At 41.5% G+C, this 24,199-nt stretch overlaps 4 protein-coding genes across 10 annotated transcripts; 2 read left to right on the plus strand and 2 right to left on the minus strand.

Annotated features, from left to right (window-relative positions):
• Nucleotides 1–140: 140 nt before the first annotated feature.
• LOC306781432 (tumor necrosis factor receptor superfamily member 14-like) lies at nucleotides 141–9,292 on the minus strand. 2 transcript variants are annotated; one of them, XM_079274288.1, is made up of 8 exons: nucleotides 9,155–9,292; nucleotides 7,484–7,585; nucleotides 5,458–5,583; nucleotides 4,506–4,664; nucleotides 2,848–2,932; nucleotides 1,882–2,021; nucleotides 1,714–1,742; nucleotides 141–1,516 (listed from the first exon to the last, which is right to left on the minus strand). In XM_079274288.1, exons 1-7 carry the CDS (start codon nucleotides 9,183–9,185, stop codon nucleotides 1,714–1,716), a joined length of 672 nt encoding a protein of 223 aa, XP_079130414.1. In that variant the 5' UTR covers nucleotides 9,186–9,292; the 3' UTR covers nucleotides 141–1,516. The 2 variants fall into 2 exon arrangements, with proteins under 2 accessions (XP_079130414.1, XP_079130413.1); XM_079274287.1 differs by having other exon boundaries at nucleotides 1,714–1,746.
• On the plus strand, nucleotides 8,182–11,182 carry mrpl49 (mitochondrial ribosomal protein L49). Of its 2 annotated transcripts, none has more exons than XM_079274290.1 (2): nucleotides 8,182–8,249; nucleotides 10,129–11,182. In XM_079274290.1, exon 2 carries the CDS (start codon nucleotides 10,276–10,278, stop codon nucleotides 10,807–10,809), a length of 534 nt encoding a protein of 177 aa, XP_079130416.1. In that variant the 5' UTR covers nucleotides 8,182–8,249; nucleotides 10,129–10,275; the 3' UTR covers nucleotides 10,810–11,182. The 2 variants fall into 2 exon arrangements, with proteins under 2 accessions (XP_079130416.1, XP_079130415.1); XM_079274289.1 differs by lacking the exon at nucleotides 8,182–8,249 and adding an exon at nucleotides 8,524–8,645.
• A 111-nt stretch (nucleotides 11,183–11,293) lies between these two features.
• haus7 (HAUS augmin-like complex, subunit 7) lies at nucleotides 11,294–17,273 on the minus strand. Its single transcript, XM_079274285.1, has 9 exons — nucleotides 17,111–17,273; nucleotides 16,401–16,516; nucleotides 16,238–16,308; nucleotides 16,057–16,118; nucleotides 15,195–15,385; nucleotides 14,496–14,607; nucleotides 13,963–14,175; nucleotides 12,496–12,607; nucleotides 11,294–12,390 (listed from the first exon to the last, which is right to left on the minus strand). Exons 1-9 carry the CDS (start codon nucleotides 17,165–17,167, stop codon nucleotides 12,329–12,331), a joined length of 996 nt encoding a protein of 331 aa, XP_079130411.1. The 5' UTR covers nucleotides 17,168–17,273; the 3' UTR covers nucleotides 11,294–12,328.
• A 1,439-nt stretch (nucleotides 17,274–18,712) lies between these two features.
• On the plus strand, nucleotides 18,713–24,179 carry LOC306781136 (ninjurin-1). 5 transcript variants are annotated; one of them, XR_013772191.1, is made up of 6 exons: nucleotides 18,713–18,825; nucleotides 19,448–19,682; nucleotides 21,893–22,028; nucleotides 22,117–22,206; nucleotides 23,105–23,150; nucleotides 24,001–24,135. XR_013772191.1 is itself a non-coding variant. In XM_079273851.1 (5 exons), the coding sequence occupies exons 1-4, from the start codon at nucleotides 18,763–18,765 to the stop codon at nucleotides 22,199–22,201; spliced, it is 519 nt and encodes a 172-aa protein (XP_079129977.1). In that variant the 5' UTR covers nucleotides 18,713–18,762; the 3' UTR covers nucleotides 22,202–22,206; nucleotides 23,105–23,348. The 5 variants fall into 5 exon arrangements, 2 of the variants coding, with proteins under 2 accessions (XP_079129977.1, XP_079129976.1); XR_013772190.1 differs by having other exon boundaries at nucleotides 22,117–23,150; nucleotides 24,001–24,179; XR_013772192.1 differs by lacking the exon at nucleotides 24,001–24,135 and having other exon boundaries at nucleotides 22,117–22,706; nucleotides 23,105–23,348.
• Nucleotides 24,180–24,199: the final 20 nt, after the last annotated feature.

Consider the following 24,199-nt stretch of genomic DNA (forward strand, 5'->3'; position numbering starts at 1 on the left):
TTTGCATCCACTTCTTCTTCTTTGGGGTATTAACGGTAGCTTTGCGTCCTTAATGAATCACTACTGACACCTTGTGGAGTGAGTTAACTCCTACAGTGTCACATTTCCTCATCAGTCCAGTTCTCCTCAGGAAGCTAATATTGTAAGTAAGAAAGTAATTATTTTATTGACAAAGCAACTTTCAAAACATAGTTTACAAAAGGATACAAGGTTATTTCATATCATCAATTAAAATAACTAAATATGAGCGCAACACGAACAGGAGAAAATAGCCAGAGAATAACAAAACAAAAGAAACATCACAGCACAACAGAGTACATGTCTAAAGCACAAAAACACTTTGCGAAAAGATAGGTCTTCAGCTGCGACTTAAAACACCCAACAGAGTCTGCTGACCTGGCTCCCAGGGGACACTGGTCCACAGCCTGAGACACAGGACAGAAGACAAAAATTTGATGCTACTCTTTCGTGAATGTGGCTGAAAAGGATCAAAATGAGAACCACTGTTGGAGTTAACACTTCTTAAAGCTGAGAGAACAAAGAGGCAAGTATCTGTCCCACGCAGACAGATACTTGTTCAAGTATTCCTGTAGGTGGGACTTTGTGACTGAAGTTTTTGCATTTTTCAGCCTTCGTGTTTAATGAACTACTCCTGGAGGAGAGATAAGTCCCTGATGGATCAGGGTTTAAGGCCTTTAGGGGGACACTGGGATTGGGTCACTACGGTGACCATAAACAAAGCTTAAACCGGCTCAGACTGTCCTCAGAGCGCAATCTGCTGCAACGTTTGGTCTTGAAACATGGAGCCCGGCTTCTTCACCACGCTTTGTGAGGGCGAGTTGTTTGCTGTGTTATCACCATTCATATTTATACAATCAATGGTTTTGTGTTTCAATTATTTACAAGAGCACGGTGTAAAAAACATCTCCTATGCGTCATTGGATTATACATATTAATGCATTTATGCGTTCATTACTTTAATGCAACTGGTAAAGGTGGAGCTCATTTGAACTACTTTATATACTTAAAATAGTTGGCTGTAAACTTAATAAAACATCATCATTAGTACATTTAGATTTAGTATGAAGAATCTATTATTGTCAAACAAATGTAGCAGAGTTAAAAAAATAGAAGTATAAAGTTTCATCGTAAATACTCAAGAAGTGTAAGAAGTATATGTTGAACCCAAAATATTTAAAATTGCACTGCTTGAACAAGAATGCAAAATAGTTTACAAATCATAGAGGTCCTCTTTCTGATCTCAACACCAGATTGATTCATTTTCCTTTAAAATGTACAAAATGACAAGGCTGTGCCATGTATGCATGTACAGGTGCATCTCAATGAATTAGAGTGTCTTGTCCACATGGACTAGTGGAGCCGGGATGAAACCGCCGATCCTCTGAGTGAAGGACGGCCCTGCTGTCCACTGAGCCCCTGACGCTGTGACGTCCTTGTTTCACCCAAAGCTGGTTGGATCCTGGAGGGCCAGACGGAGCCCTTCAGTCAGAGGGCTCTGATGGGAAAAAGGAGGCTATGCTTTATTGTGAATAATGTACAGATTGAAGGAGCGATTTCATCTGACAAATAAAATGAATTGATTGAAACATTGGTGAAGAAAAGAAGACATTAAATAAGACGTTAATACACGTTTGAGTTGAATTTAATGTGGTGCAGCGTGTTTGAGACTATTTGCATATAGAGCCAACGTACCTACGGGTAATGTTTTTTTCTCGGATAGTCTGCCTGAAATACAAAAGCAAGAAAGGTATCAGCTAAAACCATCAGCGACCACCCAACAAAGGCAATGAGGAGAAACGTATCGGAGGAAATTATGGTTGTCAGAGCCAGTCAAATTAGGGATGCAAAAGGAGCACTAACCTCTGATCCCAAGGCCAACAAGTGTTAATGTGAATAATATTAATGCAGGTATCAAGCCATAATGTTGGTTTAAAGCAGCTCTACACACAACATTACTGCTTGCACTTCCTTCTTCGACCCGTACTTCGGTTTCTGAGCATCTGTCGAAAAAGAGAAATGAAAGACAGCTTTAGTGCTTTGTGTGTTTCAAACGAAACCCTTTTCAAAATGTCTTCATGATGTTAGAAGTACAAAGTTGGAAAAGTCACACGTTAAAAACAAACCAACATTCAAAGGAACTCTTTGAAAAAAGATCTATTGAAAGTTCCTTGTGTTTTGTGACCAAATGAAATGGTGATGTTTTGAATCTCCTGTGGAGGGGAAGGATTTGGTCCATCACAGATGAAAATTGAAGGCACTAAACTAAACTACTCAACAGAAAAAGAAAAAAGAAAAAAAAATATATATATATACACATACATATATAGACATATATAAATATATATATATATATATTAGGGGTGTAACGGTTCACAAAATTCACGGTTCGGTTGAGTACGATACAGTGGAGCCACGGTTCGGTATGTTTCGGTACAGTAGAAAACTATAAATGCCAGAGAAATGTACTTGATTTAAAAATATATTTATTCATTAAAACTAACATCATGAAGTTATTCTTTGACTTTGAACAATGATGGAACTATACCTGAGTGACCCGTCTTCTCGGGTGTCTTCTTAGCAACTCATAAGCATAAAAAACCTTAATGCTCCTTAATGTTATGTAGTATTGTTACTTACATCTTGTATTGTTACTTATATCTTGCAAAAGAGATTTTTAATCTCAATGAGACTACCTGGTTAAATAAAGGTTTAAAAAAAAAAAAAGTATCTTTTTTTATTCATATATATATACACATATATAAATATGTTGATGATTTTGTGCAACAGGGCAGGAAAAGAGACATTCCTGAACAAACAAATTCTTACGTAGTCCAAACGGTGCAATTCACACCCTCCAGTGAAAAATAGGCTGGCGGACAACTTTCACACACTGTGTCCGTTCTGCTGGTTCCTTAGAGAAACAGACAAAGCAGAGATTAATTACACAGGAAGCCATCATCCAGTGAACATCCATCATTTATCAGACTCTGCGTCTTCATTGAGGGGCTTCTCATGCACACTCGTATCCCGGTTGTGATCGATTGGGGTATATCTTCAGGAGGGCCTCTGAGGCGCTTGATAAATCCTGGTCTGAGAGGTTTCTGTTTACTCTAGCTGCCCCTCCTTACAGTAGGACAGGGATTCCCAAAGTGGGGTGCGCGCACCCCTGGGGGTGCGCGAGCTGCCTCTAGGGGGTGCGCGAGAGAAAAAATGTAATGGCGGTGCAGTCCTGTCTCCTAAAAATTACGTTCCCCCAAAACTAAAATGCATTCTCAATTACGTTTGACCACAAACGTATTTTCTCCCTGATTACGTTTGTGTTTGACATATTACAAATACGTTTCTCATCAACATATCTTTGCTGTACTCTAGTCTTTATGTTTCTGTGATCTGCCTCGCCTCTACCCCGCCACCCACGAGTTATTGACCCGCGGCCTGTTCCGAGGGCTGAAGACCTGACGATCGGGTGCCTCGCGGCGGGGGCGGCTGGAGACCTCGCGTCCCGGCGCCAACGGGTGAGCGCCGGCCACTCGGAACCATAAAACCAAGTCCCGGATTTCACCCGGGGACATTCTGGAGGTATTGTGACCGGGTGATGTGCCTCGTTGCTGGGGAGGTGCGTGCGTGGATGAGCGCATTTCTGCCGGAGACAGGCGGCGTGTTGTGGTAGTATTCTGACCGCGTAATAGGGAGAAGGAGAGGCGGTGGTGGAGAGGGAAAAATGTTAAAGAGATGGTGGAATGTATGATTGGAGAGAGAGAAGCGAACAATTTGGACGTGATCCCGCGTCCAACAACACTGTCGCGCGCATCGATGCTTTGTCCGAAGACATCCTGGCTACATTAGTCGGTCGCGTGAAGAAGAGTGAGTTTTACTCTCTGCAAGTAGACGAGCCTACAGATGTGGCCAATCTGGCCAATCGTCTGGTGTACGTCCGTTACCTTTTCGAAGGCACGGTGCAGGAAGAGTTTTTTGTGTTTTTTATCTTGTAAACAAACGCCACGCGCGAGCAAACTGTTCTCTCATTAGTCAGATTTTTATGCGGCTCTGTTGCTTTTTATTTTTAAAGGTGTGTGTGGGGGGGGGGGGGTTGGGGGTGCGTGAACCCGGTCTGGATGTAGAAGGGGGTGCGTGGCCTAAAAAGTTTGGGAACCGCTGCAGTAGGAGAACATATGGTCACACATGGTCTGCATGCTGAAATAAAAGTCGCAATCTGACACGTCTGACACAGACAATAAATAGAATTGTCCTCCATTTCTATGATCGTATTGAAAGGCTAAATAGAGCCGGGTGGTCCAGGCCCCCAGAGACCAGACTGGCAGAGAAATGACAGGTCTGCTGGATATGGAGGAGTCACAGAGTCACTGAGCTGTGAGCACCATGTGTACATGGAGCTGAATAACCAGCTACACCATGTGCCATGTTAACATCAGGTTAGTGGTGTGCATGGAAACCTACTCACTGTCTGACTGGGGTTTTCTTACCAGGCCTTTTTATCCTGTGACCGGGGTCACAGGGCGTATGTTTTTGTGCCAAACTACATCCTGTTTCATCCATCAAGGTCTTGCAGAAATATCCACTGACAACATCACAAACTGTGTCTTTTGTTACTGTGCAGCCCTGTTGGGCAAAGAGACCAGGACCTGAAAGCCAAAAGAAACACAGTCATTCTATCATTGTTAAATTAAACAGACATGTAAACATGACACTAGAGCCAGAGATGGGTTTGTCAGTCTGGACTGCTGTAGAAACGTGGCGATGAGACAAAGCCGAGTCCATGAGCTGACATATGCGAACGAAAACACAACAATTCTCATTTAAATGGAAAGATTCTTTTTAATAGTATATTCCATTTCTGTAACTAGACACTGGACCTTTGAGTAATATTTGAAATCATGTGATTTGAACTACTTGGTGGACTGCAACGGACAAATTGAATGAAATCAGACCCACAGAGCCACAGCAGGAGCTCTGATTGGCCAAACTACCCGAGCTGCACATAGAAGCGGGCCAATCAGAGCTCCTGTAGCTGCTCTGTGGGTTAGAATGATTTTTTTAGGGGGTTCACTCACTTACACATCTTAAAATGAAAGCGAACTGTTCAATGAAATCACTCACATTAAAATGACAGATCTATAATATCTCTGTTGTGCGTTCAAGGCTCCATATAAAGCGCAAACCTGCTACAACACAATTATTAGGGCTCACTTTTCAGCAAACATCACATTCATTTTTAATCAAATTGCATTCATTACCAGGGCTGCAAATCCTTGCATTTTATTTTGATCATTTAATATTTCAATTTGTATTATAAGTGTAAATATTGTCCAGTGTACTAATTCGGTCAAAATGTGTTCCTGCATTTTTCATAAATAAGCTGAATAAGGAGGTTGTCGACAAGAGTGAAAGAGGTTGATCAGCTGATGGTGGACTGACCTTGGTCACAGGGGGTACAGGGGAAACATTTAGTCAGGCCATTGGGTTGGTTCATAAAAGTCCCGTTCACACAGTTGACGCACCATGTGCCTAACTGACGAGTGCAGTCTCTACGAACAACTGTACCTGTTCAAGACAAAAACACACACAAGCATTTATCATTAGGCATGATGGGAAATAACAATTACAACCAAAGCAGATGCGATACTGTAGCCGATAGTCAGTAACAAGCCTGTCTCTGACTTCAGCTGTTTAAATACTTTCACATCCAGACCAGAATCTACAAAGACTAACTATAACACCAACACAGTGACCGACCGCATGGGCTTCAACTTCAGGGTGTTGTTTTTGCAGAAAGAAACCATCTCATTATTGGAGTAAGAAGGAAGTCAGAGGGATCATTTGTTCTTTACAGTGATAGCTTCAGTTTCTGATGAACCCATCACAGCCTGAACCAAAATATCAAGTTTGCTTTTTGCGTAACTTGCATTTACCTTGTTGACTTCACACATTTAATTTGAATCACTTGTCAAACCACGAGTACGTTAGAATAAATCTGACCTGTGTATGAAGGTCCTAAGATCAAACATGTGTAATGCTCCTTTTGCAGAGATCACCATGAACTCAACAGGTTTGAATGTGTGCCTGCTTAGAAGCCTGGATATGAATCGATCTCTTCATATGTAGTTATTTTAGTATTACGCTACATACAAATACTTCTAATCTGTACTAGCATGTGCAAAGTGGTAGAGTCCATTTTGCACATGAAGGATACGCATATGATTTAAAAGCAATGACTTCTGGGATTTGAAAGCTGCTGAACCACCAGCAACAGTGTTACTTCCTCTAATCCTTGTTCTCTGTTCCTCTTGGACACCTAGCAGGCTCGTAGTCACAAGACTGTGGTTCATCTTATTCATATGAAAATACATTTACCACCTCTTCAGTGTCATAACTAGCATTGCAATTCATAGCCCTCATTGTAGAACTGGACATAGCTTGGCTTCTGTCCCTTGTGATATTCCATCCGGTTTGTCTTGTTTTAAAGGAAAAATTGAAATTCCTCACAATAACAAATCTAGTTTCTACATAATGTACACACACAGTGTCCAGCCTTCATAAATAAATGACGTGCCGTCTGTAAAGACAGCTAGAACTGTGTTCTTCCTGCTTCCATGGGTTGTGTTGCAATGTCTTTGATTCCTGTGGACCATGAGATAAAGTAACGACCGGTCGGTTACCGCTGTTAAAACGGGTAACGTCCCTTTCAGTAAACACGTTTTATTGAGAACAAAGTACATACAAACAATGCATAAGCACGTCTGATTCATCAAAAATAATCTGCTTCAGGTTGAAGATTGGAACCAAATACATAAATGACAGAGATACAACTAACTAAACTACATAAATACAACATATACATAAAAACAGGGCTGTCTGAAACAGAGTAAAACATATAAAGAAAACGTTCTTGTCTTTAAGAAGTTTCACTTTGCAGCTGGGTTTTGTCCTTGAAAGGAACAGTGTGTAACATTTCAGGGGATAAATTGGCAGAAATGGAATAGAATATTCATAACTATGTTTTCATTTGTGGATAATCAATTGAAACTAATCAAATTATAATTAACATCTAATCCTGTTCTGAATGTATTTGTTTCTAAAGTTGTATACATGTTATCAAAAGCAATTATTTAGTCATGAAAGGAAAAGAGTATTGATAAGAGTAGCTCCTAAAGATACCTCTCTCTGCCTGCAGGCCACCGTAGTTACCCAACACGCATGGGAAGAGCAGGCTGAGGGAGGGTATGTAGATGCTTTTAGTCTGAAGCCTCACCACGAGCGGCCACATAGCCTCACACACTTTATGCATTCACATTTTATGTTTGCATTATGTACAAAAACAGTTGAGAGCACAATATCGAGATCAGACTTGACTGGCTTCTCGATCGAGTTAGTTCCCCTGAATTTCAGCCAGCTCTGCGTTTGAGTCCAGATAGACTGAGCGTCGTAAACAGATGTCATTTACCTTCGGGACACATGGGACAACATTGCATATCCGTCGTTGCATATTCCTTTGACAGACAGCACAGTCCTGGTGCCATGAAGACGGCAACACAAAAGAAGACACCTATTAAAGAAACAGCAACGTTAGTTTCCGTATTTCTAGATAATGGCCCAGTCCCAGTGTCCCCCCTACAGCCTCAGACCCTGAACCCTCAAGGACTCACTGACGTCACCTGGTAAGTGGTTGAGTGTGAGAGACTGTGAGGGCTTGAAATGGTGTAAATAGGAATGGGACAGCACTTTACTGCAACATATCACGTTACTATGACAACGTCCACAAATAAGATGTACAACTGTGGGTATGTATTTTATACTTTGAACTACCTGATTTGAATGTCTTCCAGGCTCTCTCCTGATGAGGTCATTCATATAATCAATTTACTCGTTTTTGTCAAAACAGCTTCAATGACAAAATCAAATATTTAATAAATAAATATCCTCTGATTTCATGTTTATTTTTTGTTCCATCTTTAACCCTAAAAGTTTGAGTAAATTGAATGACGTCCTCTTTGTTCACGTCTCTATGCGTCCACTGGTTACCCTGTGTTTAACGCCACATTGCAATGACTTGTGGGTAATTCCCTTGCTTAGGCAAAGCCTGCATCTAACACGTAACGATGGCCTGCCTCGGTCGGCGCTAGCTGCTATTAGCCTGTCTCGATCGATTCCGTCGTGACGCCCTTTCCGGTCATTACGCTGTCATTTTCTCCGGGGATCGCCAACCAAACGTAAATAATATTAATTCATACATATCAAATAATCTGTGTCAAATTTCATGAATATATATGGACGTTTATATGTCTAAATACTATAGGAAAGTGACTTTGATGAGAGAAAGCAAAAAGAACGCTCGGGCGACGCTTAAACAGCTCAAACGGAAATTAAGGAGCTTTTATTGCATCATTTGGAGTTGTTGAAGTGTGATATCTTATTGTGAAGGACAGAACTACGGTCCCGGATGTGTTGACAGCATTGACGGTCATTTTTGCGACCCTGGAACAAGCGAATATCCCCGAAAAACCAGCAGCAGCCAGTGTTTACAACGAGGATAGAAGTCCGTACGGATTAGGCCAAGAGCAGTGCACGGCTAATTCACCCGTGTTAGCATCGTTTTAACGACTCTGGTAAAGGCAAAGCTAACTGTAATAATTACAACAATATTTCGTTTGAAAGGTACGAAGTTTAACTTCAGTTTAACACCATTAAAATCAACTGAAAACATTACACGATCATTTTTATCAACATTGTAAGTGAATTGTATTGAAACATTAGCTAAAAACTGTCCGGTTTGGGGTACAACTCCGTTAATGCTGATTTACGGTAAGGGTCCATAAAGGGCTCAAAATGGCGCGACAGTGAGATCCTCCTTGTGGCTCTTGGCACCTCACTGACTTCTTTTTTTTCTCTTTTTAAATCTGACGTGGCGGGCCGGATGTTTGACACCCCTGATCTACGTGTTAGAAAACAAGTTTTTTTCTCCAGTTAATTAGCCACTGAGGTGCCAGCGCCACAAGAAGGTTCTGGGCCTTGCATGTCTGCTCACTTTCATAACATCCGTGTGCGACACTTACCGAAGACAGCCAATGTCGAACGATAACGCATTATAGCACATGTTTGACAGTTTTACACTTACCGGAGACAGGGAATGTCGACCGATAACGCATTCTAGCACATGTTTATTTCCATAGTTTTGGCATAATTCGTTGTTTTTTTTCTGGAGGCAAACACTTGTGTTATGTAATATCCGCCATCTTCTCCTGTTCCTTTTTCTTCTTCTTTCTTGGCGGATTCGCAACCAACTTGAATAGGTACATACCGCCACCTACTGTACCGGAGTGTGCAGTTTCAGAGTAACGTTGCATCACTGTTCTAAAGGATAATTAATAATAGTAATAATAATGTTTGCCCAGTTAGCTTTAAGAAAACACCATCTTTCTATTATATTACCCGTCTGTGTGAAGATAGTTGAATGAGCAGCATATTTGGATTGTGATCACTCCCTATATTAGATTCATTCATTGTATTCCATTCACACAAATGACTCATATTTCATGAGACTAATGTAAGATCTAAGCAGGACACTGCAACATCTGGTACCTCTTCCATCATTAAGACAAATGAATGATCTCCTCTATAAATTCTTCACATACCCCTCAGTTGGTATCAGCGTAGATTTGACTCTGATTTGGGATGGGGGGGGGGGGGTCCACAGGAGGTTGTCTATTCTCAGCTTGTCATATCATTCATCTGAGTTTCCCTGGATTGAACTTGATAATTTTCCTTCACTTTTTTAGCTGCTTCCGCATAAGACACTTGGTTGAGTATTTTATATTTCTGCACTTCCCTTGCTTGCATTTCAACTGCCTCCTCCAAAAGCAGCATATATATACACATAAATACATTAAACTATAACCATTTCAGTATATATACCGTTTTAGATTCATGTATGTTTAATCAGGTTTTTTGCATCATATTCAATAATTAATTCATAGATCTTCATAATATTGTTTTTCTAAATTAATTAGATCAGTTACTATGTTAAATAACTCATTTTCAATCAGTTATAGTTCTTGTAATTAACATTAACAGCAATGTTCTTCCGTTTAGATCGTAAGGGGACCCTTTGTCCACTCCAGATGAGTAGGTGGTGGTAATGCACCCGACAGTTGTTTGCCAACCGCCATTGAAAGCAGCAGAAGAAGAAAAATCCCGCGCTGTAAACTCGGAAGCAGCAGCAGCAGCCTGCTACACAAGATGGCGGCCCGCTACACCACTCAGTCTACTGGGGTCCGCAGGGCGCTGCGAGCCCTCAGCCTTTACATCCGGTCACCAGGACCTCCTTCCGCGGCTGTCGGGCTCAGGTTTGTTTGTAACAATGCTCCAGAAGAAAAAACCAGGGTGGGATCAGAATCTACGGAGGAATACAGGTTCGTAGAGCGGCTCATCCCGCCGTCACGGGTCCCCGCTCCACCTAAACACGCCGGCTCTTCCCCGTCTGGCTGGACCCCTCCGGCAGATACACCGCCGCCTCTGCCCTACATGATCCGCCGCTCCCGTATGCACAACATCCCGGTTTACACCGATCTGACCCACGGCAGCCGCAGGACAACGCTCGTGCGGAAAGTGGAGGGGGACATCTGGGCTCTGGAGCAGGACGTGAAGCAATATCTGAAGGAGGTGATGGGGAAGGAGCTGCCCACGCAGGTCAACGAGGTCACAATGACCTTGAAGGTCAAGGGTCATGTTGACAGTGAGCTGAAGGAGTGGTTGGCCAGCAAGGGCTTCTGACCGCTGAGCCTCCAGGACCAGAGACGGAGGAGCACCTTGAAACATTGTCCTACAGCACAGTTAAACCATTTCAATCCATATGGACTCCTGACACTGAACTGAACTCTCTCCAGACACCGGAGAGATGTTGACGGGTTGTGAAACATACTTGTATGTAATGAACATATAAAAGCGTTGCCCACTTCCTTTAGTTGTTGGTTATTAATACTCTGTTACTCCAGACACATGTCATGGTTCACACAAGACAGCAGCTTTGTTTCAGCGGTTTGATTTCTAACGGTGTGCAGTCCTCGAGCTTTAGTCTCCATCTGAGATGGTTTGGCTTATTTTTATGAAGGCTAATGTGTATAATTAAAGGAATACTTCAACCACATACTGACCACCTGTTACCTCGAGCTCTTGAAGAAAACTTGTTCTTGAGCCTCCACGGTGACCACAGCAACAGAGAAACGTCTTGATGAATTGAAGTGAACGGAGGCAGCGTTTAACATCAGCAAAACTAGAAGGAAACATCCGGATTAAACCAGACATACAGTGCACTATACATAGTCATTTATTATCCATCCATAAGGTTAAATCTGAAGTGATACAACAGCGGAGGAGATCCTCGCAGGTGAATCATGAACCAGTGAATGTTTAGCTTTTTCTCTGAATAAACTGCATCGACTACTTGCTGCTGCCCTAAAAGATAATCACTCAATAATAAATGGCACTTCACAATATTAAACCTGTTGGAACTACAGTTGACGTTTAAAACATTTACATTTATTCAGTAAAACAGTGTACATTTACATTGAGTACTGCAAAGGACAATCGTAGTTAGGTTGATGATGAATGTTAAATGATTTAACCATTATCAACAGATACCCACTCACTGAAAGCCTTCTGCTCTTAGAGCAATTCATGTTGATTCCATAAAAAATATTGCTGCCAGTATTATGTGTTGACACACAACCTGCCCAACGCCTCAGTCATACTGAAGCTAGCACAGGTCGTCCCAAAAATACATGTTTCCTCTTACCTGTAGTGCTGTTTATCTAGATCATTGTAGTGCGAGTTGCCTAGTTGTGCTATCAGCTGTCGAAACGTCTGCCTTCTCTCCACTATAATGGGAACATTATACATGTCCCAAAGCACCAACAATACATTAAAAAACCTCAACAGCAATGTTCCCAAAACCATGACCCGGTTACTCCAGATAAAGTTTCATGTAGGAACTCGCTCCATTATAGTGGAGAGGAGGCAGACATTTCTACGGCTGATATCTCCAACACTCTGCAACTCACACCAAGACAGTCTAGACGGATCGAGAGCACAGCAGAGGGAACATGTAGTTTAGGTTTGGGGTGAACTGTCCCTTTAACCTTCAAACACTCCTTTTTGGTCACAATTCCGTTGAAACACAACAACAGATGTCTCTCTCTCTCTATAACCGCACTGTGTGAAGTGCTTTGCTCACGTCAACAGACATTCAGCCCGATGGTTGGATGGTATTTATGGCCACAGTCTCGGGAGCCCATCAGGAAGGAAGCAGGGGAAAAAAGTCTCGAATTCGTCTGCCGAGTTCCTCCAATTGTTCCGCTGAAGAAAACAAACAAAGTACGAGGAAGCAGGAAACAAAGATTTAACAACGTGCAACAGTTTGTACTGTGTGTGAGTGTGCGTGCGAGAGAGATATTCCCTTACGTAACTTGCGCTTCTCCCCTCGGCTCCGGTAGCACGGCTGTGTTTGGAGCTGCTGCACTTCCTCCGTCATGGATACAGAACCTTCTGATACTTCCTTCAGCATTTCCAGCTCCTGAGAAACACGCAAGAGGAAACAAGTGTCAGTACGGGTAGACACATGTGTGTGTCGGCACCATGTTTCTACAGAAATGTATATTTCATTGGACCCAAGTGAAGACCAAACTGTCATCCAACGACTGGCTTGGCTGCAATAAACAAGTGGATGCAGACCAACTTTCTAATGTTGGATGGTGAGAAAAGTGCCATTTTATGAGACATAAAGAGAGCTCGTTCTTGCTGAACTTGGCCCCACTGGTTAAATCAGAAATAAGGAGCCTGGGCATCCACCTAGACTTCCATTTAGATCCTGCATCAAAGAGGTGAGCAAAGCAGCTTTCTTTCATGCAAGAGATGGGTCGGACATTCCTTTGCCAACAAGATGCTAAAGAACGTGTTCATGCCGATATATCAAGCAGGCCAGATTACTGTAACGCTCTCTTCAGAACAATCTGTGACAAACTACACTTCATTCAGATTCTGCTGCCAGTGGTTTAATATACGAGAGCGAGAGCGAATCAGCCCAGTTTTAGTTGACCTGCACTGGCCCTGTGTCTTTTAGGATTGATTTACACCTTAATCCTACTGGTTTGGGACCGGCCTACATTATTAATTCTTTGTTTTATAATCCTTCATGGCTTCTTACATTCTCTGCTGCTGTTTTATTTAAATACAAACCATAACACAAATAAGAAGACTACATTATTTCTTACCCCAAACTAACAGAGATGCAAGCTTTTTAAACTCTAATTGAAAACATTTATTCATCATTGCATTGAACTCGCTGCTGCTTCCTGTGTTTTATCACGCAGCATTTGTATGTTTTAATCCGTTTGTTTCTTTTTATCCTCTCGTTTCTTCACTTTATTGTAAAGCACTCTGATCTACCCCCGCCCCCCCCCTGATCTCAACCCAAGCCAGCAGGCTTTTCACTTAAGATAAAACTAATGGCAGAAAGACCCACAAACAGTCAGCAGCTGAAGGAGGCTGCAGTAAAAGGTCTGTCAAAGCATCTCAAGGGAGGAAACTCAGCGTTTGGTGATGTCTATGGGTGCCAGACTTCAGGCAATCATTGACTGCAAATGATTTTCCTCCAAGTATTAAAAATAATGATTATATTCACAATTATGTTAGTTTGTCCAATTACTTTTGAGCCTCTGAAAATGTTGGGGGCTGTGTAAAACTAGCTGTAATTGCCAAACGGTTATTGTGATATTTTTGTTATATCCATTGAAATAAAGCTGAAATTCTACACTTCAACCACATATTGACTGATTCGATTAAAAGCCACTGGAGTCGTGTAAAGAGGCAAAATTAGAAAAATTGTGTCACAGCCCAAATACTTATGGCCCTGACTGTATGTAAGAGTACCATGATGAAGGCCAGCAGTAGCTGGTGTGTTCTCTGGAAGACGTCGGCCTCTGCACTGAAGCTGGGGGGGTCCCTGCTGCAGAACGCTCTCAAGTCGGTTTCGAAGACATGGCTGAAAGTGGCCATCAGCAGCTGGAGGTCGCACGCCGCCACGCGCAGCGAGCTCGGGGAGAAGACGCCGGGGCTCTGAGCCTCGCTGCTCAGGAACTCACACTGAGGAGAACAAAGCAGACACGTTACCGTGACATTCAGGCACGTCCAGACATCTCTACCTATGTATATCGTATGTGCTACAAAATAGTGTGTTGCAAATATTTTGAATTCACATGGTGGTTAATCCAGCATGGACACCCTGTTTCAACTGGAGGCTGTCATACTGCAGGCCGCAGGAACACAAATCTCATTTCAGTCTGTACATCCTCGATTCCTTTCCTTTGGGACGTCCTTCCAGATGGAGCGCTGAGATCGATTTCCGGGTCACAATCTGGAGGATCGAGGAGGCACATAAAAGGAGAACAGAGGAAGGCCCGTACCTGTGACTGGAGCTGCTCCAGTGTTGACTGAGTCAGCTGTAGAAGGGTGGCCACGTCAGCAGCCTCCTCTCTACTTGGCTTAGGGGCTGACCTGGTGCTCTTGCGTAAAGCCCTGTGAGGTAAGGAATAGCAATAAGAGACAAATTAGACTCATTCAAATTCTGCACTGATGCTGCAGGACAACAGGAAACAATGCATTATAAGGAGATCCACCAAACCAGTCCCTCATTGGAAGTACTCTCAAAGTCCCAGTGAAACAGAAGTTAAGTGTCTTCAGCTTTTCTACTGTGAATATTTCTCAGTGAAACTGAATATTTGAGCAGTTTGAATCCAATCTTTGCATTTGATTGGACCACTAAAAAGTGGGCAGGCTTAGTGCAGCACAATACAGAGCTACAGAGGACTGTGGCTCAACACACCTCCCTCGTTGCTTAAAGCTGCTGATTGATGGATGGATGGATGACATATTACTGGTTGAAATTGGTTGGTACTAGCTTACGCAAGCACACCTCGTATTTTGATTTAAAGAAAGAAAATATGATTGGAGTTTGATATAAAAATACAAAGAAATACATTTTTTGCAGTTACTAGGATGTGATGGAAAGGAGGTAAAAAAGGCTTTTTTCATTTGCTCTGGACTTTAAAAGACAGGATGACAACATGCAGCAGATAAAAAGAGAGCTATAGCGGCATACATACTTGATGTCTGCAGGCCAGGGGTCCAGTGTGGGTTTGAGCATCTGTGTGAAGTGAGGCAGATTGTCAGCAGCGTAGAGCTCGTTCAGCAGCATCTCTTGGTCCAGTCGGTTTCCAGCAGCCTTCTTGCAGCCAGGTACTAAAGTTAACAGCTGCTCTAGGAACCGAAGCTGACGGTGGGGACTCGCTTCACCCTGGAGGAATGGTGCGATTCATTATACAGATGAAAAAGGTTTTCTGTTCATTGTGACACATATCTATATATACACATGGCACATTATCCTTAATTAAAAGAAAAGAAAAAATGTTACACAAGCACTTCTATCAGTCTGGCACTGGAGCCGATCAGTGTATCCTTTACGCATTTATGTCTGAACTCATTTCTGAAGGACATGTGGTAACAGGAGTACATAATCTGCCATTAGAAAGCCATGAAATATTAAATGTATTTACACAGCGTCATTCAAACATAACTTCAGCAAACATGGAAGGAGAGACGCAACACATCGAAGCATACAGAGCTCCAGCACATCCACCGCTACAGAAAACTAATACCGGTATCCCTTTAAGTTACATGTCGTGGAAGGTTATCCACAGGGTATTACTGTCACATTATTTTAATGTTTTTTCCATGCATGTGGATGGAAAAAGTCACTTAAATCCCCTTTCTTCCCCATTCTGATGCTCACTTTGAACTTCAGCAGGTCCTCTTCACCACGTCTAGATGCATGGAGTTGCTGCCATGTGATTGGCTGATGAGCTATTTGTGTGAACAAGCAATTGAACAGGTGTGCCTAATAAAGTGGCCAGTGAGTGTATATATAAAAATCAGTTACATCTACACTAGCTCGATGCGTCCTCTCACCCTGATCAGGTCCAGGTCATCTGCTTTGCACAGCATCAGCTCCTGTCCAAGCACAGCCATCTCTGTTTGTACCAGAACAGACCAGAGCAGTGTAAGAGTCCACGTGTCCATCAATAGACATGCAAGAGCGTTAAACGTGTACTGTGTAGAAAAGTGAGCCTTTGACACACAACAATGTTACCTTTAGTCAAAACAGCTGGACCACTGGATCTCACCACTATCGTCTTGGAGTTGGCAAAGTTTGGGTTGATACTGTAAAGTGACAGGTAGAGGCAGAGGGATTCACTTTGAAATCATCTTTCATAGGGGAGAAGAGAGTCCATGTTCTGTGGACGTTATCAGACCTGCTGCAGATCCAGGCCAGTATGTCGGTGCGGTGCTGAGAGGGAGCACACAGCAGCTGCAGCATGCTGTCGGCTTCCTGCAGGTACAGACCTTCCACCAAGGGACAGGACGCAGCCTCCACACAGACAGGACATTCAATATTCTCCATAAGCTTTCACCAATATCCACAGTAACAACAGTGATCTGCCAGGGCTTCATGTCCAACCTTACCTCATTCAATGTATATATTAGTAAGAGCCATTCATGTAGACTGCTGAATGTATCATTCATTACACTCAAAAATATTTGTACAAATATAAACAATGAATCTAATTATTTAACTATTTTGTGTATTAATTGCAGACATCATATCCTTATATATTATTATTTCAAACTCTTATCAAGGAAACAACAAATGCTTCCACCACTTTCTCAACGTGAGCAATAAGCATCAATGTCTTTTCTTATTTTGGAAAATAAATTCCAGCCACGGAGTCACTGAATCAGAAGTTTGAAAGAGCCTCGGGTATAAAGCCCGCCGGAAGTGTTGAACGGATCACGTACCGTCAGTACCGACGTACCGTATGGAGTGCTATTAACCGACGGGTGACTAGCAGCCTTAAATGTGCGAAGCAGTACTTGTGAGAATAAACAACATTAACCAAGCTTCTGAAAAGTGCTCACTGTTATTTAACTAAAATATCTCCCGATGACTTTATCTTCTTTTTACCTGTAATGCAGCATAAACATGTCGAACAAGTTGTTTTTCTTTCAAAGCACCCGCCATTTACCAAGCGATTACTCTTCTTCTTCTTCTTCTTCTGTGAAGTCTTATTTTCTTCTTCTTCTTTAGTTTTTTATTGGTGGTTGGCAAACAGATTTTACAACCGCCACCTACTGATCTTCTTCTTCTTTCAGTTTATTGGCGGACTACAATCCAACGTTTAAGGTGCATGCCGCCACCTACTGTACCGGAATGTGTAACATCATGACTTTATGACAGTTATCATTTCACAATAATAATGTTATCACCTAATGATCTGGGATGCTTCTACGAATAAAACACATAAACAAAAAATGTATATAATAATAATAATTACATTACATATAAACTGTTCTAACCATATTTCACAAACACATTTATCTCTAAAAAGTTATGAAAATATTGTTGTGACAGATATTATAATTTATAATATAGTCATATCAGGCTTTTAAACTTATAATTGTCTCAGAAAACCAATGTGACATATTTGTCACAATAAGAAAAATAGTAATGAGCTGCTCAATTGATTTAGCTGATTCAATTATTTTTAATTATAATATGTTCTTTTGTTGAATTCAAAAGACATTTAAACAAATACAAACATTAATTACATTATTAGTAATTATTAATGAATTATGAAAGAATTATGAAATGATGAAAGAAAAATGGCCAAGTTGATTGATTTTAAAATGAGGCATACATTTATATAAATGCCCAATGTGACATATATGTAACATCTCAGATCTTTGGCTCTGGGGGTTAGTATTTAGAAAATATTTTCAGAAATGTGTTTCATGTGGTCCATTTACCGTAGTCTGTTTTATATCCCCTATAATTTTCCTTTTGTGTTCTTATGGGTGAATACAATTATTGAATTCTGAATCATGATTTTAGTATTTTAAACAACAAATCCCCTCTGCTGATGGAGTTGGAAACATTTTGAACATTTCTGGCTAAGCTTCTCAGGAAGGACAAGGAAACTTGAAACTATCTGCTCCCAAGTTGTGTATTCATTCAGGGGGTTAGTTGTGTCTGAGTAGTGGATGTGCATGGGCTCATACAAGTCTGTTTAACAAAGCAAAAGGTGATTGATACATGAAGGTGTGACCTCTTACGGGTCTGGTCTGGGCTCTCTTCACTACACCAAAAGGTTTCACTCGCAGAGGTTTGTTCATCATCAATGGAACATAGTTTCTTTCTGCACAGGGGTTACTGTTACACACAGAACTGGCAGGAATACACAGGCAATATATAATACAGTAAATACAATTTAAACATTATCTTCTCCACAACCTTAATGATTGTAAGTGGTTTTGTCTCACATAGAGACAGAATTAGGAAGCGTTATATTCTGGGGAGCAATGAAACCCTATAAACATAAACTTATTATTATTTACAAGTCATTATTTCTTGTTATATTTAGAAGTGAAGTGAGAAGTTGAAGTGTAATTAAAGCACAAGTTCAACAGAAGAGAGAGACACAGAGGGGGAGGGATCTCACTCATGTTGTCTCTGTAACTGGAGGAGTTGCCTGACTTGTTTCTCTGCTTTTCTGTGGCTGTAGAACAAGAGCTCACATCCAGCGCCTCAACAGTCCCCTGATAGCTCAGAGAGGGAGGATGGACACAGCGTACAGACCCAACGGAGAGAACATGGCTCTGAATAAAGTGGGCGACATAGAGGTAAGCAACACAGACAGACAAGCCCTCTCTTATTACTGCTCTATTCTATTTCTATTATATTTTCTGTTCTGTTCTATTCTGTTTCTGTTCTCTTATATTGCATTGTTTCTTCTATTCTTTTTTGTTCTGTTCTACTCTCTAGGACAGGCTACAAACCAGCCCACAGTGGCAACAATGTTGCATTATATTGTCTTCAGATGCAAACGATAAGTAACTTTAATAACTGTAGAGGTGTTTGTTAATTAATTCATGTCTTTCATATACAATCATGAAGGATTACATTTTGAATGCGCTGCAGTGGCTGTGTGACTCAGTGAGAGTTGCACGGGGTGTGACGTCTCGTCTACCTACAGGACTGGGCACATCCCTGAGAAAGAGCCTATGAAACCAACAGAACAACAGATACCTGTCCTCTGACACCACTTCAAATCTCTCTCTCTCTCTCGCTCTCTCTCTCTCTCTCTCTCTGTTTGGAACAAACCGCAGTGACACATGTACCGACACGATCAGCCCTGTGAGAGAGAACGAAAGAACAACAGTGTTGATCACATCCTTCAAAGTCAAAGGTGGCTGCAGTGGCTGTAAAATAGCACCTTAGACCTTATGCCCTCTCAACCCTCAGGCACTGACAGCCCCCTCTGGAAAGGTGCATCGGCCCATCAACTTGAATCACTACGCCAGTAAGAAGACTGCGGCTCAGAGCATGCTGGACGTCGCCCTGCTGATGGCCAACTCGTCGCAGCTGAAGACCGTTCTCTACGTGGGGCCTCGCTTCCACTTCTACATCCCCCTCATCGTCCTACTGGCGCTGTCCATCACGCTGCAGGTCCTAGTGGGGCTGCTGCTCATCTTTATTGGCAAGTCGCCCACACGTTTTGCATCCCCATGATATCATTCAGAGGCTGATTGATTTTCATCAATCAAGCTCCAGCCTTGTCTGCCTGATTCATAGACGCTAAAGAGAACATTAGCGCATTGCTTTTCCCTCCTGGCAACAAGCAGTTTGCAGAATGCTTTCAAAGCTGTAAGATGAAGTCCAGCAAGATGTGTAAGATGTGGACAGGCAGAGCCGAGGATGTCGGAAGATGACAAAGAGCAGTTCGAGCTGGCATTAACAAGGGTCTGTTTCTCGGAGAGCTAAGACCAGACTACCAGGAAAGGCCTTTACAAATTGTTTTTTTTCCCTTTGTGCAATTAATTTGCACAATTCAAACTGATTGTTTTTGTCATGAGTACTTTCACACACAGCGTGAATATCATGCGGGAAAATAATGATGAATGAATTGTAATTTTTATTCTTGAACAAGGTTCAAGAACAGACTCATTCAATAGAGTCCTGTAGGACTGAAAAGCCTGAAATGAGCTCGCACTTTTTCAGGTTCACTTGTCTCAAAGTCAATTCTATTTTGAGGAGTTTTTGGTAAGATGCATGAAACAAAGTCTGGTTGACGCATATTTTAACGTCTTGTTCTACATCTATGTTATTAAATACCCGTCTGGTCAATTTTGTACCTTTTAAGAAAGGCGGTTGCTAACAAATGTCTAAATGAGACTACAAAACGTCATCACACAGACTTGTTCACGTCACAGCCTCGTGTAAACCTGCGCTCATGGGATCGCGGTCAACTTCGTGTACAACAGTAGCTTTTGGCTTCTGCAGATTTTTACACTTCAAATATCATAAAGAGGTGTTCATTTGTGATTGTCTTGCTGAACAAAACATGTAAGTATCATAAACATAGGTTTGCTACAGAGTTTATTTTCTGCAATCATCAAAAAATCCCAATGGCTTTTTGTCGAGGTAACCCGTGCATGTTAACTTACTGGTTAGCCTACAGAAATACATCCCTCATGCAGCAGTCTTTACATACACTATCAACAGCTTCTGTAGTCCAAAAATAGACTGTCGGTTTGTGGAGTTTGGCCTTTTGGCTGAACCAGAGAACTAGTCATTTTCTCAGACTTCTATACAATCTGGTTTCTTTATGAAAACAGAGGAGTCGCCCCGTAGTACAGTAGAGAGAATGCAGGTTTTAGGCACCTGAGCATTGGCTTCACTTTTAAGTCCCACAGGTTGCCACCTGAGGCTGAACCAAGACAGCAAACTTTATTACTCCTTTCAACCTTGACAAAGGCAGCGCAGTACTTTACCGCCGACTGTCAGACGCTGCTCTGTGTCAATAGGATCCAGTTGATCCTCTTCCTGTGAAAATCGATTGGAATTTTTATTAAACAAGTGTTGCAACTGTCCCAAATTGGCATCACTGCCGGTATGAATAGTTTTGATGCCAAATATTAACAGGCGTGTATTTCAGATTGTTGTTCATTTGTCATGCCCTGGTGTGTAAAGGTCTTAAATCTCACCAACTGACATCTTGTTTTTCTCATTTGCACTGCAGGGCAAAGCCAGAAGTTAAGGGTTTACAGGGGATTCTTTTTTGCAGTCATTTCCATTAGAGCGTAATAATCAGTGAGCTTCAGGAGTGCTTAGGTAGTTTGTGGTTCTTTCAGAAAGAGCCAGGGCCAGCTGGTCCATGTTTCCAGTCTCTATACAAACTTAAGTAAACAGGCTGCTGTAGCTTCATATTTCGAGACTGCTATCAATCTTCTCATCTCACTGGACAAGAAAGCAAATAAGTGTATTTCCCAAAATGTCAAACTGCTCTTTCAACTCTTCATTAGTGTGTGTGTTGTGTTATATTTTCTTTGGGCCACCACTGGATCCCTTCTTCAGAAAACCGTCTTGTCACACTTGCTGTACTGCTTCTAGTAGCCAGATCAAACTAAACTCCACTCGTTGGTGATTTGAATATTTTCTCTATTTGTTATATAATTATTTCACATTTTATTATGTACCTACAATATGTAATTTGATGTTTGGTCTTTTTCAATCGGCAGTCTTTTTTTGTCATCCATAACTGAACTTCCCTCCTAAATCCAATATCAATCTCCTTAAATATAAACAGCTCTCTGGCTCTTGTACAAAGTGTGTCCTCCCTGTCTTTGTCTATTGTTCTGTCATCTTCTCATGGAGCTCATTAGCTGTTGTGCGATTCTGTGTCAGCAGTGAAGTACGATCTTAACGACATGAGGAAACACGCTAAACTGAACAGACTGAACAACGCAGCGACCTTGTTCGTCTTCTTCATCGTCCTCGTCAACATCTTCATCACAGCGCTGGGATTTGATGGACATACTCTCAGGTATGGGCCGTTCCAGAGCACACAGAGACATTGAAAGCTCTGTTACTGTTGTAAACTCTTGGGACCTTGTTCTTGGTTTTCTTCACAGGTCATTCGAGTCACCTGCGATGTTAATATCAGAGCCTCGGCTTTCCATTCTGCCCGTCGACCACAACGTGACTGGTGGCATTTAGACCAGGTGTTTGACCACAATAAGACATTTCCTTGTTCCCCTGTTATCTCAAAGTCTTTCAATCTAAAGGTCCTTTTGTAACTTCTGTATCGGCTCCCTGTCCAAATTACGACTTTGAGCAAAGATGCTCCAGCTGGAATAAACTTTTAATTCCTGACTGGATTTATTGGATCCACCCCACATTAGTGGTGAGAGGCTTATGTGGATCCAGGCTGGGACAAAAGACTCGTCAAGCAAAACCTCAGCGACCACCGACCACCATTCAGGATCACAGCTGTTCAATTTCAACTCAACCAAAGATACAACCACAGAGCATCACCACTGCCTCATCTTCCCTCAAGTCCACATGCAGCAGACTCTACTGTGTGCCTTCTCTGCCAAACTGATTTAAGCTTCTATCTTGTAAATATAACAGTGCTTTAGACTGTTTCTGTTCAACGGTTAGATTGCTGGAATAGGGCACTGCAGGAATGGCTTCTGAAACCTGGAGATGAGTTAATATTTTAGTAAGTCTGGTTCCCTCGTCTCAAAGTCAATGAGTTTGTTGAAAGGATTGTTGGTTAGATACCTGAGATAAGGTCTGTGGAGATTACGAGATTTTAATGGGGTTTTTCTATGGTATAAAATACGTAGTTCACTTGTGAATTCATTTGAAAGCTTTTACATGTGTTTAAAAAGTTGGTTGCTCAATGAATCTATAGACAACGTTCCTACACCTTAAATATCAAATTCCCTCAAATGTAAGGACCCATCACAGCAGTTTGAGACAGATCAAGATTTATTACCGTTACAACAGTGAGAATATTTAAAATGCTGTTTGACATTTGACTTCAATCACTCTGATTCTGATTCATGAAAGTTGATTCTTATTCATGCATGCACGTGACTGTCACACTTTCTCCAGGCAGAAGACACACATGCAGACAGCAGATCGGAGGCTGTTTAACCAGGTGAACAGAGTACAAAAAGGAAACTTCAACTTCCCCATTTGATAACTCACATTAAGACCATTCTTTTTGTATTCAAAGTTTTCTAAAAATGTAATGCTTAAATGTGCAAATGAGTCATTATCTAATGATAACTTCTGGTGAATTTAGGAGAAATCTACAGACAAAAAGACAAAATAGTAAAATAAACAGCTGAATGTGTATTTTGGATGTTTTTTCTCCACTGGACTGAAAGAGATGTTATGGAAGCGAGATAGCCCAAAATATAATCTCAAAACAATTTATATTCTTGCACAAAATGTATAAATTCAAGCACTTTCAATGACAGATGTCTATTTTCAACGACTTTCAAGGCCTTGATTTTTTTTCTGTCTTCACGCCAAACTTTGAAACTGATGTACTCACTACTTCACCTTTAGTGGAAGGCTTTTGTACAAGAGGTGAGCACGTGTTGGATACTTAGTGGGGGTGACGTGAAGTCATGTCAGTGTTAGCTTTTTACTTCTGCTGATTCTTCAAAAATCATTGAAAGTGTTGACGATTATCTTCTAAAGTATCCTAAACGTTTGCTGCCTCGCAGTTTATATTCTGTAATAATCCAGTGGAAGAATGTGCAACACCAACTTCTGGGTTGGCCTACACAAATACATCATCCTGCAGCACTCCCCTGAGCTCAGGTTTTGTAACCAAATAAATGAATTCATGACTTAATATTTGACTGTGTTGGAAACACGTCTACTATTCTGTCAATACTCTTACTTCCACCTCAGTAACATTTTTGCATCCTTTTGGAATTCATCTTGATGTTTTACATACATTTCAAACTATTTAATGTTTTTATTCCCACATTTAGGCAGACAACAGCCTTTGGTGTTTGACTGGACGTGACGAGCACAGCTTGGAAATAAAGACGTCCTCAGTCTGTTGTGCTACATGACAACATGTATATCTAACAAATAAGACCAACTCTCTGTGTGACAGAACAGCTGCATCAAACAAATCAAATACAGAAACTCCACAGAGAAGGAAAACACTGCATGCAAGAAAGCAAA

Source organism: Melanostigma gelatinosum (genome assembly GCF_949748355.1).
Source record: "Melanostigma gelatinosum genome assembly, chromosome: 8".
Classification (NCBI taxonomy): Eukaryota; Metazoa; Chordata; class Actinopteri; order Perciformes; family Zoarcidae; genus Melanostigma; species Melanostigma gelatinosum.

What these genes read in the sequence shown, in the direction of transcription:
- LOC306781432 (XM_079274287.1), bottom strand. Translation starts at nt 9,185, where the DNA reads ATGCGTTATCGGTCGACATTCCCTGTCTCCG. An exon ending in TTGTCCCATGTGTCCCGAAG is followed by an intron (nt 5,584 to 7,483) that starts GTAAATGACATC and finishes TGTCTTGAACAG; the next exon opens with GTACAGTTGTTCGTAGAGAC. An exon ending in AATTGCACCGTTTGGACTAC is followed by an intron (nt 2,022 to 2,847) that starts GTAAGAATTTGT and finishes CTTTTTCGACAG; the next exon opens with ATGCTCAGAAACCGAAGTAC.
- LOC306781136 (XM_079273850.1), top strand. Translation starts at nt 18,763, where the DNA reads ATGGACACAGCGTACAGACCCAACGGAGAGAACATGGCTCTGAATAAA. An exon ending in ATAAAGTGGGCGACATAGAG is followed by an intron (nt 18,826 to 19,447) that starts GTAAGCAACACA and finishes CTCAACCCTCAG; the next exon opens with GCACTGACAGCCCCCTCTGG. An exon ending in TTTGATGGACATACTCTCAG is followed by an intron (nt 22,029 to 22,116) that starts GTATGGGCCGTT and finishes TTTTCTTCACAG; the next exon opens with GTCATTCGAGTCACCTGCGA.
- haus7 (XM_079274285.1), bottom strand. Translation starts at nt 17,167, where the DNA reads ATGGCGGGTGCTTTGAAAGAAAAACAACTTGTTCGACATGTTTATGCT. An exon ending in CCCTGGCCTGCAGACATCAA is followed by an intron (nt 14,608 to 15,194) that starts GTATGTATGCCG and finishes CTTACCTCACAG; the next exon opens with GGCTTTACGCAAGAGCACCA. An exon ending in TGGAGCAGCTCCAGTCACAG is followed by an intron (nt 14,176 to 14,495) that starts GTACGGGCCTTC and finishes TGTTCTCCTCAG; the next exon opens with TGTGAGTTCCTGAGCAGCGA.
- mrpl49 (XM_079274290.1), top strand. Translation starts at nt 10,276, where the DNA reads ATGGCGGCCCGCTACACCACTCAGTCTACTGGGGTCCGCAGGGCGCTG.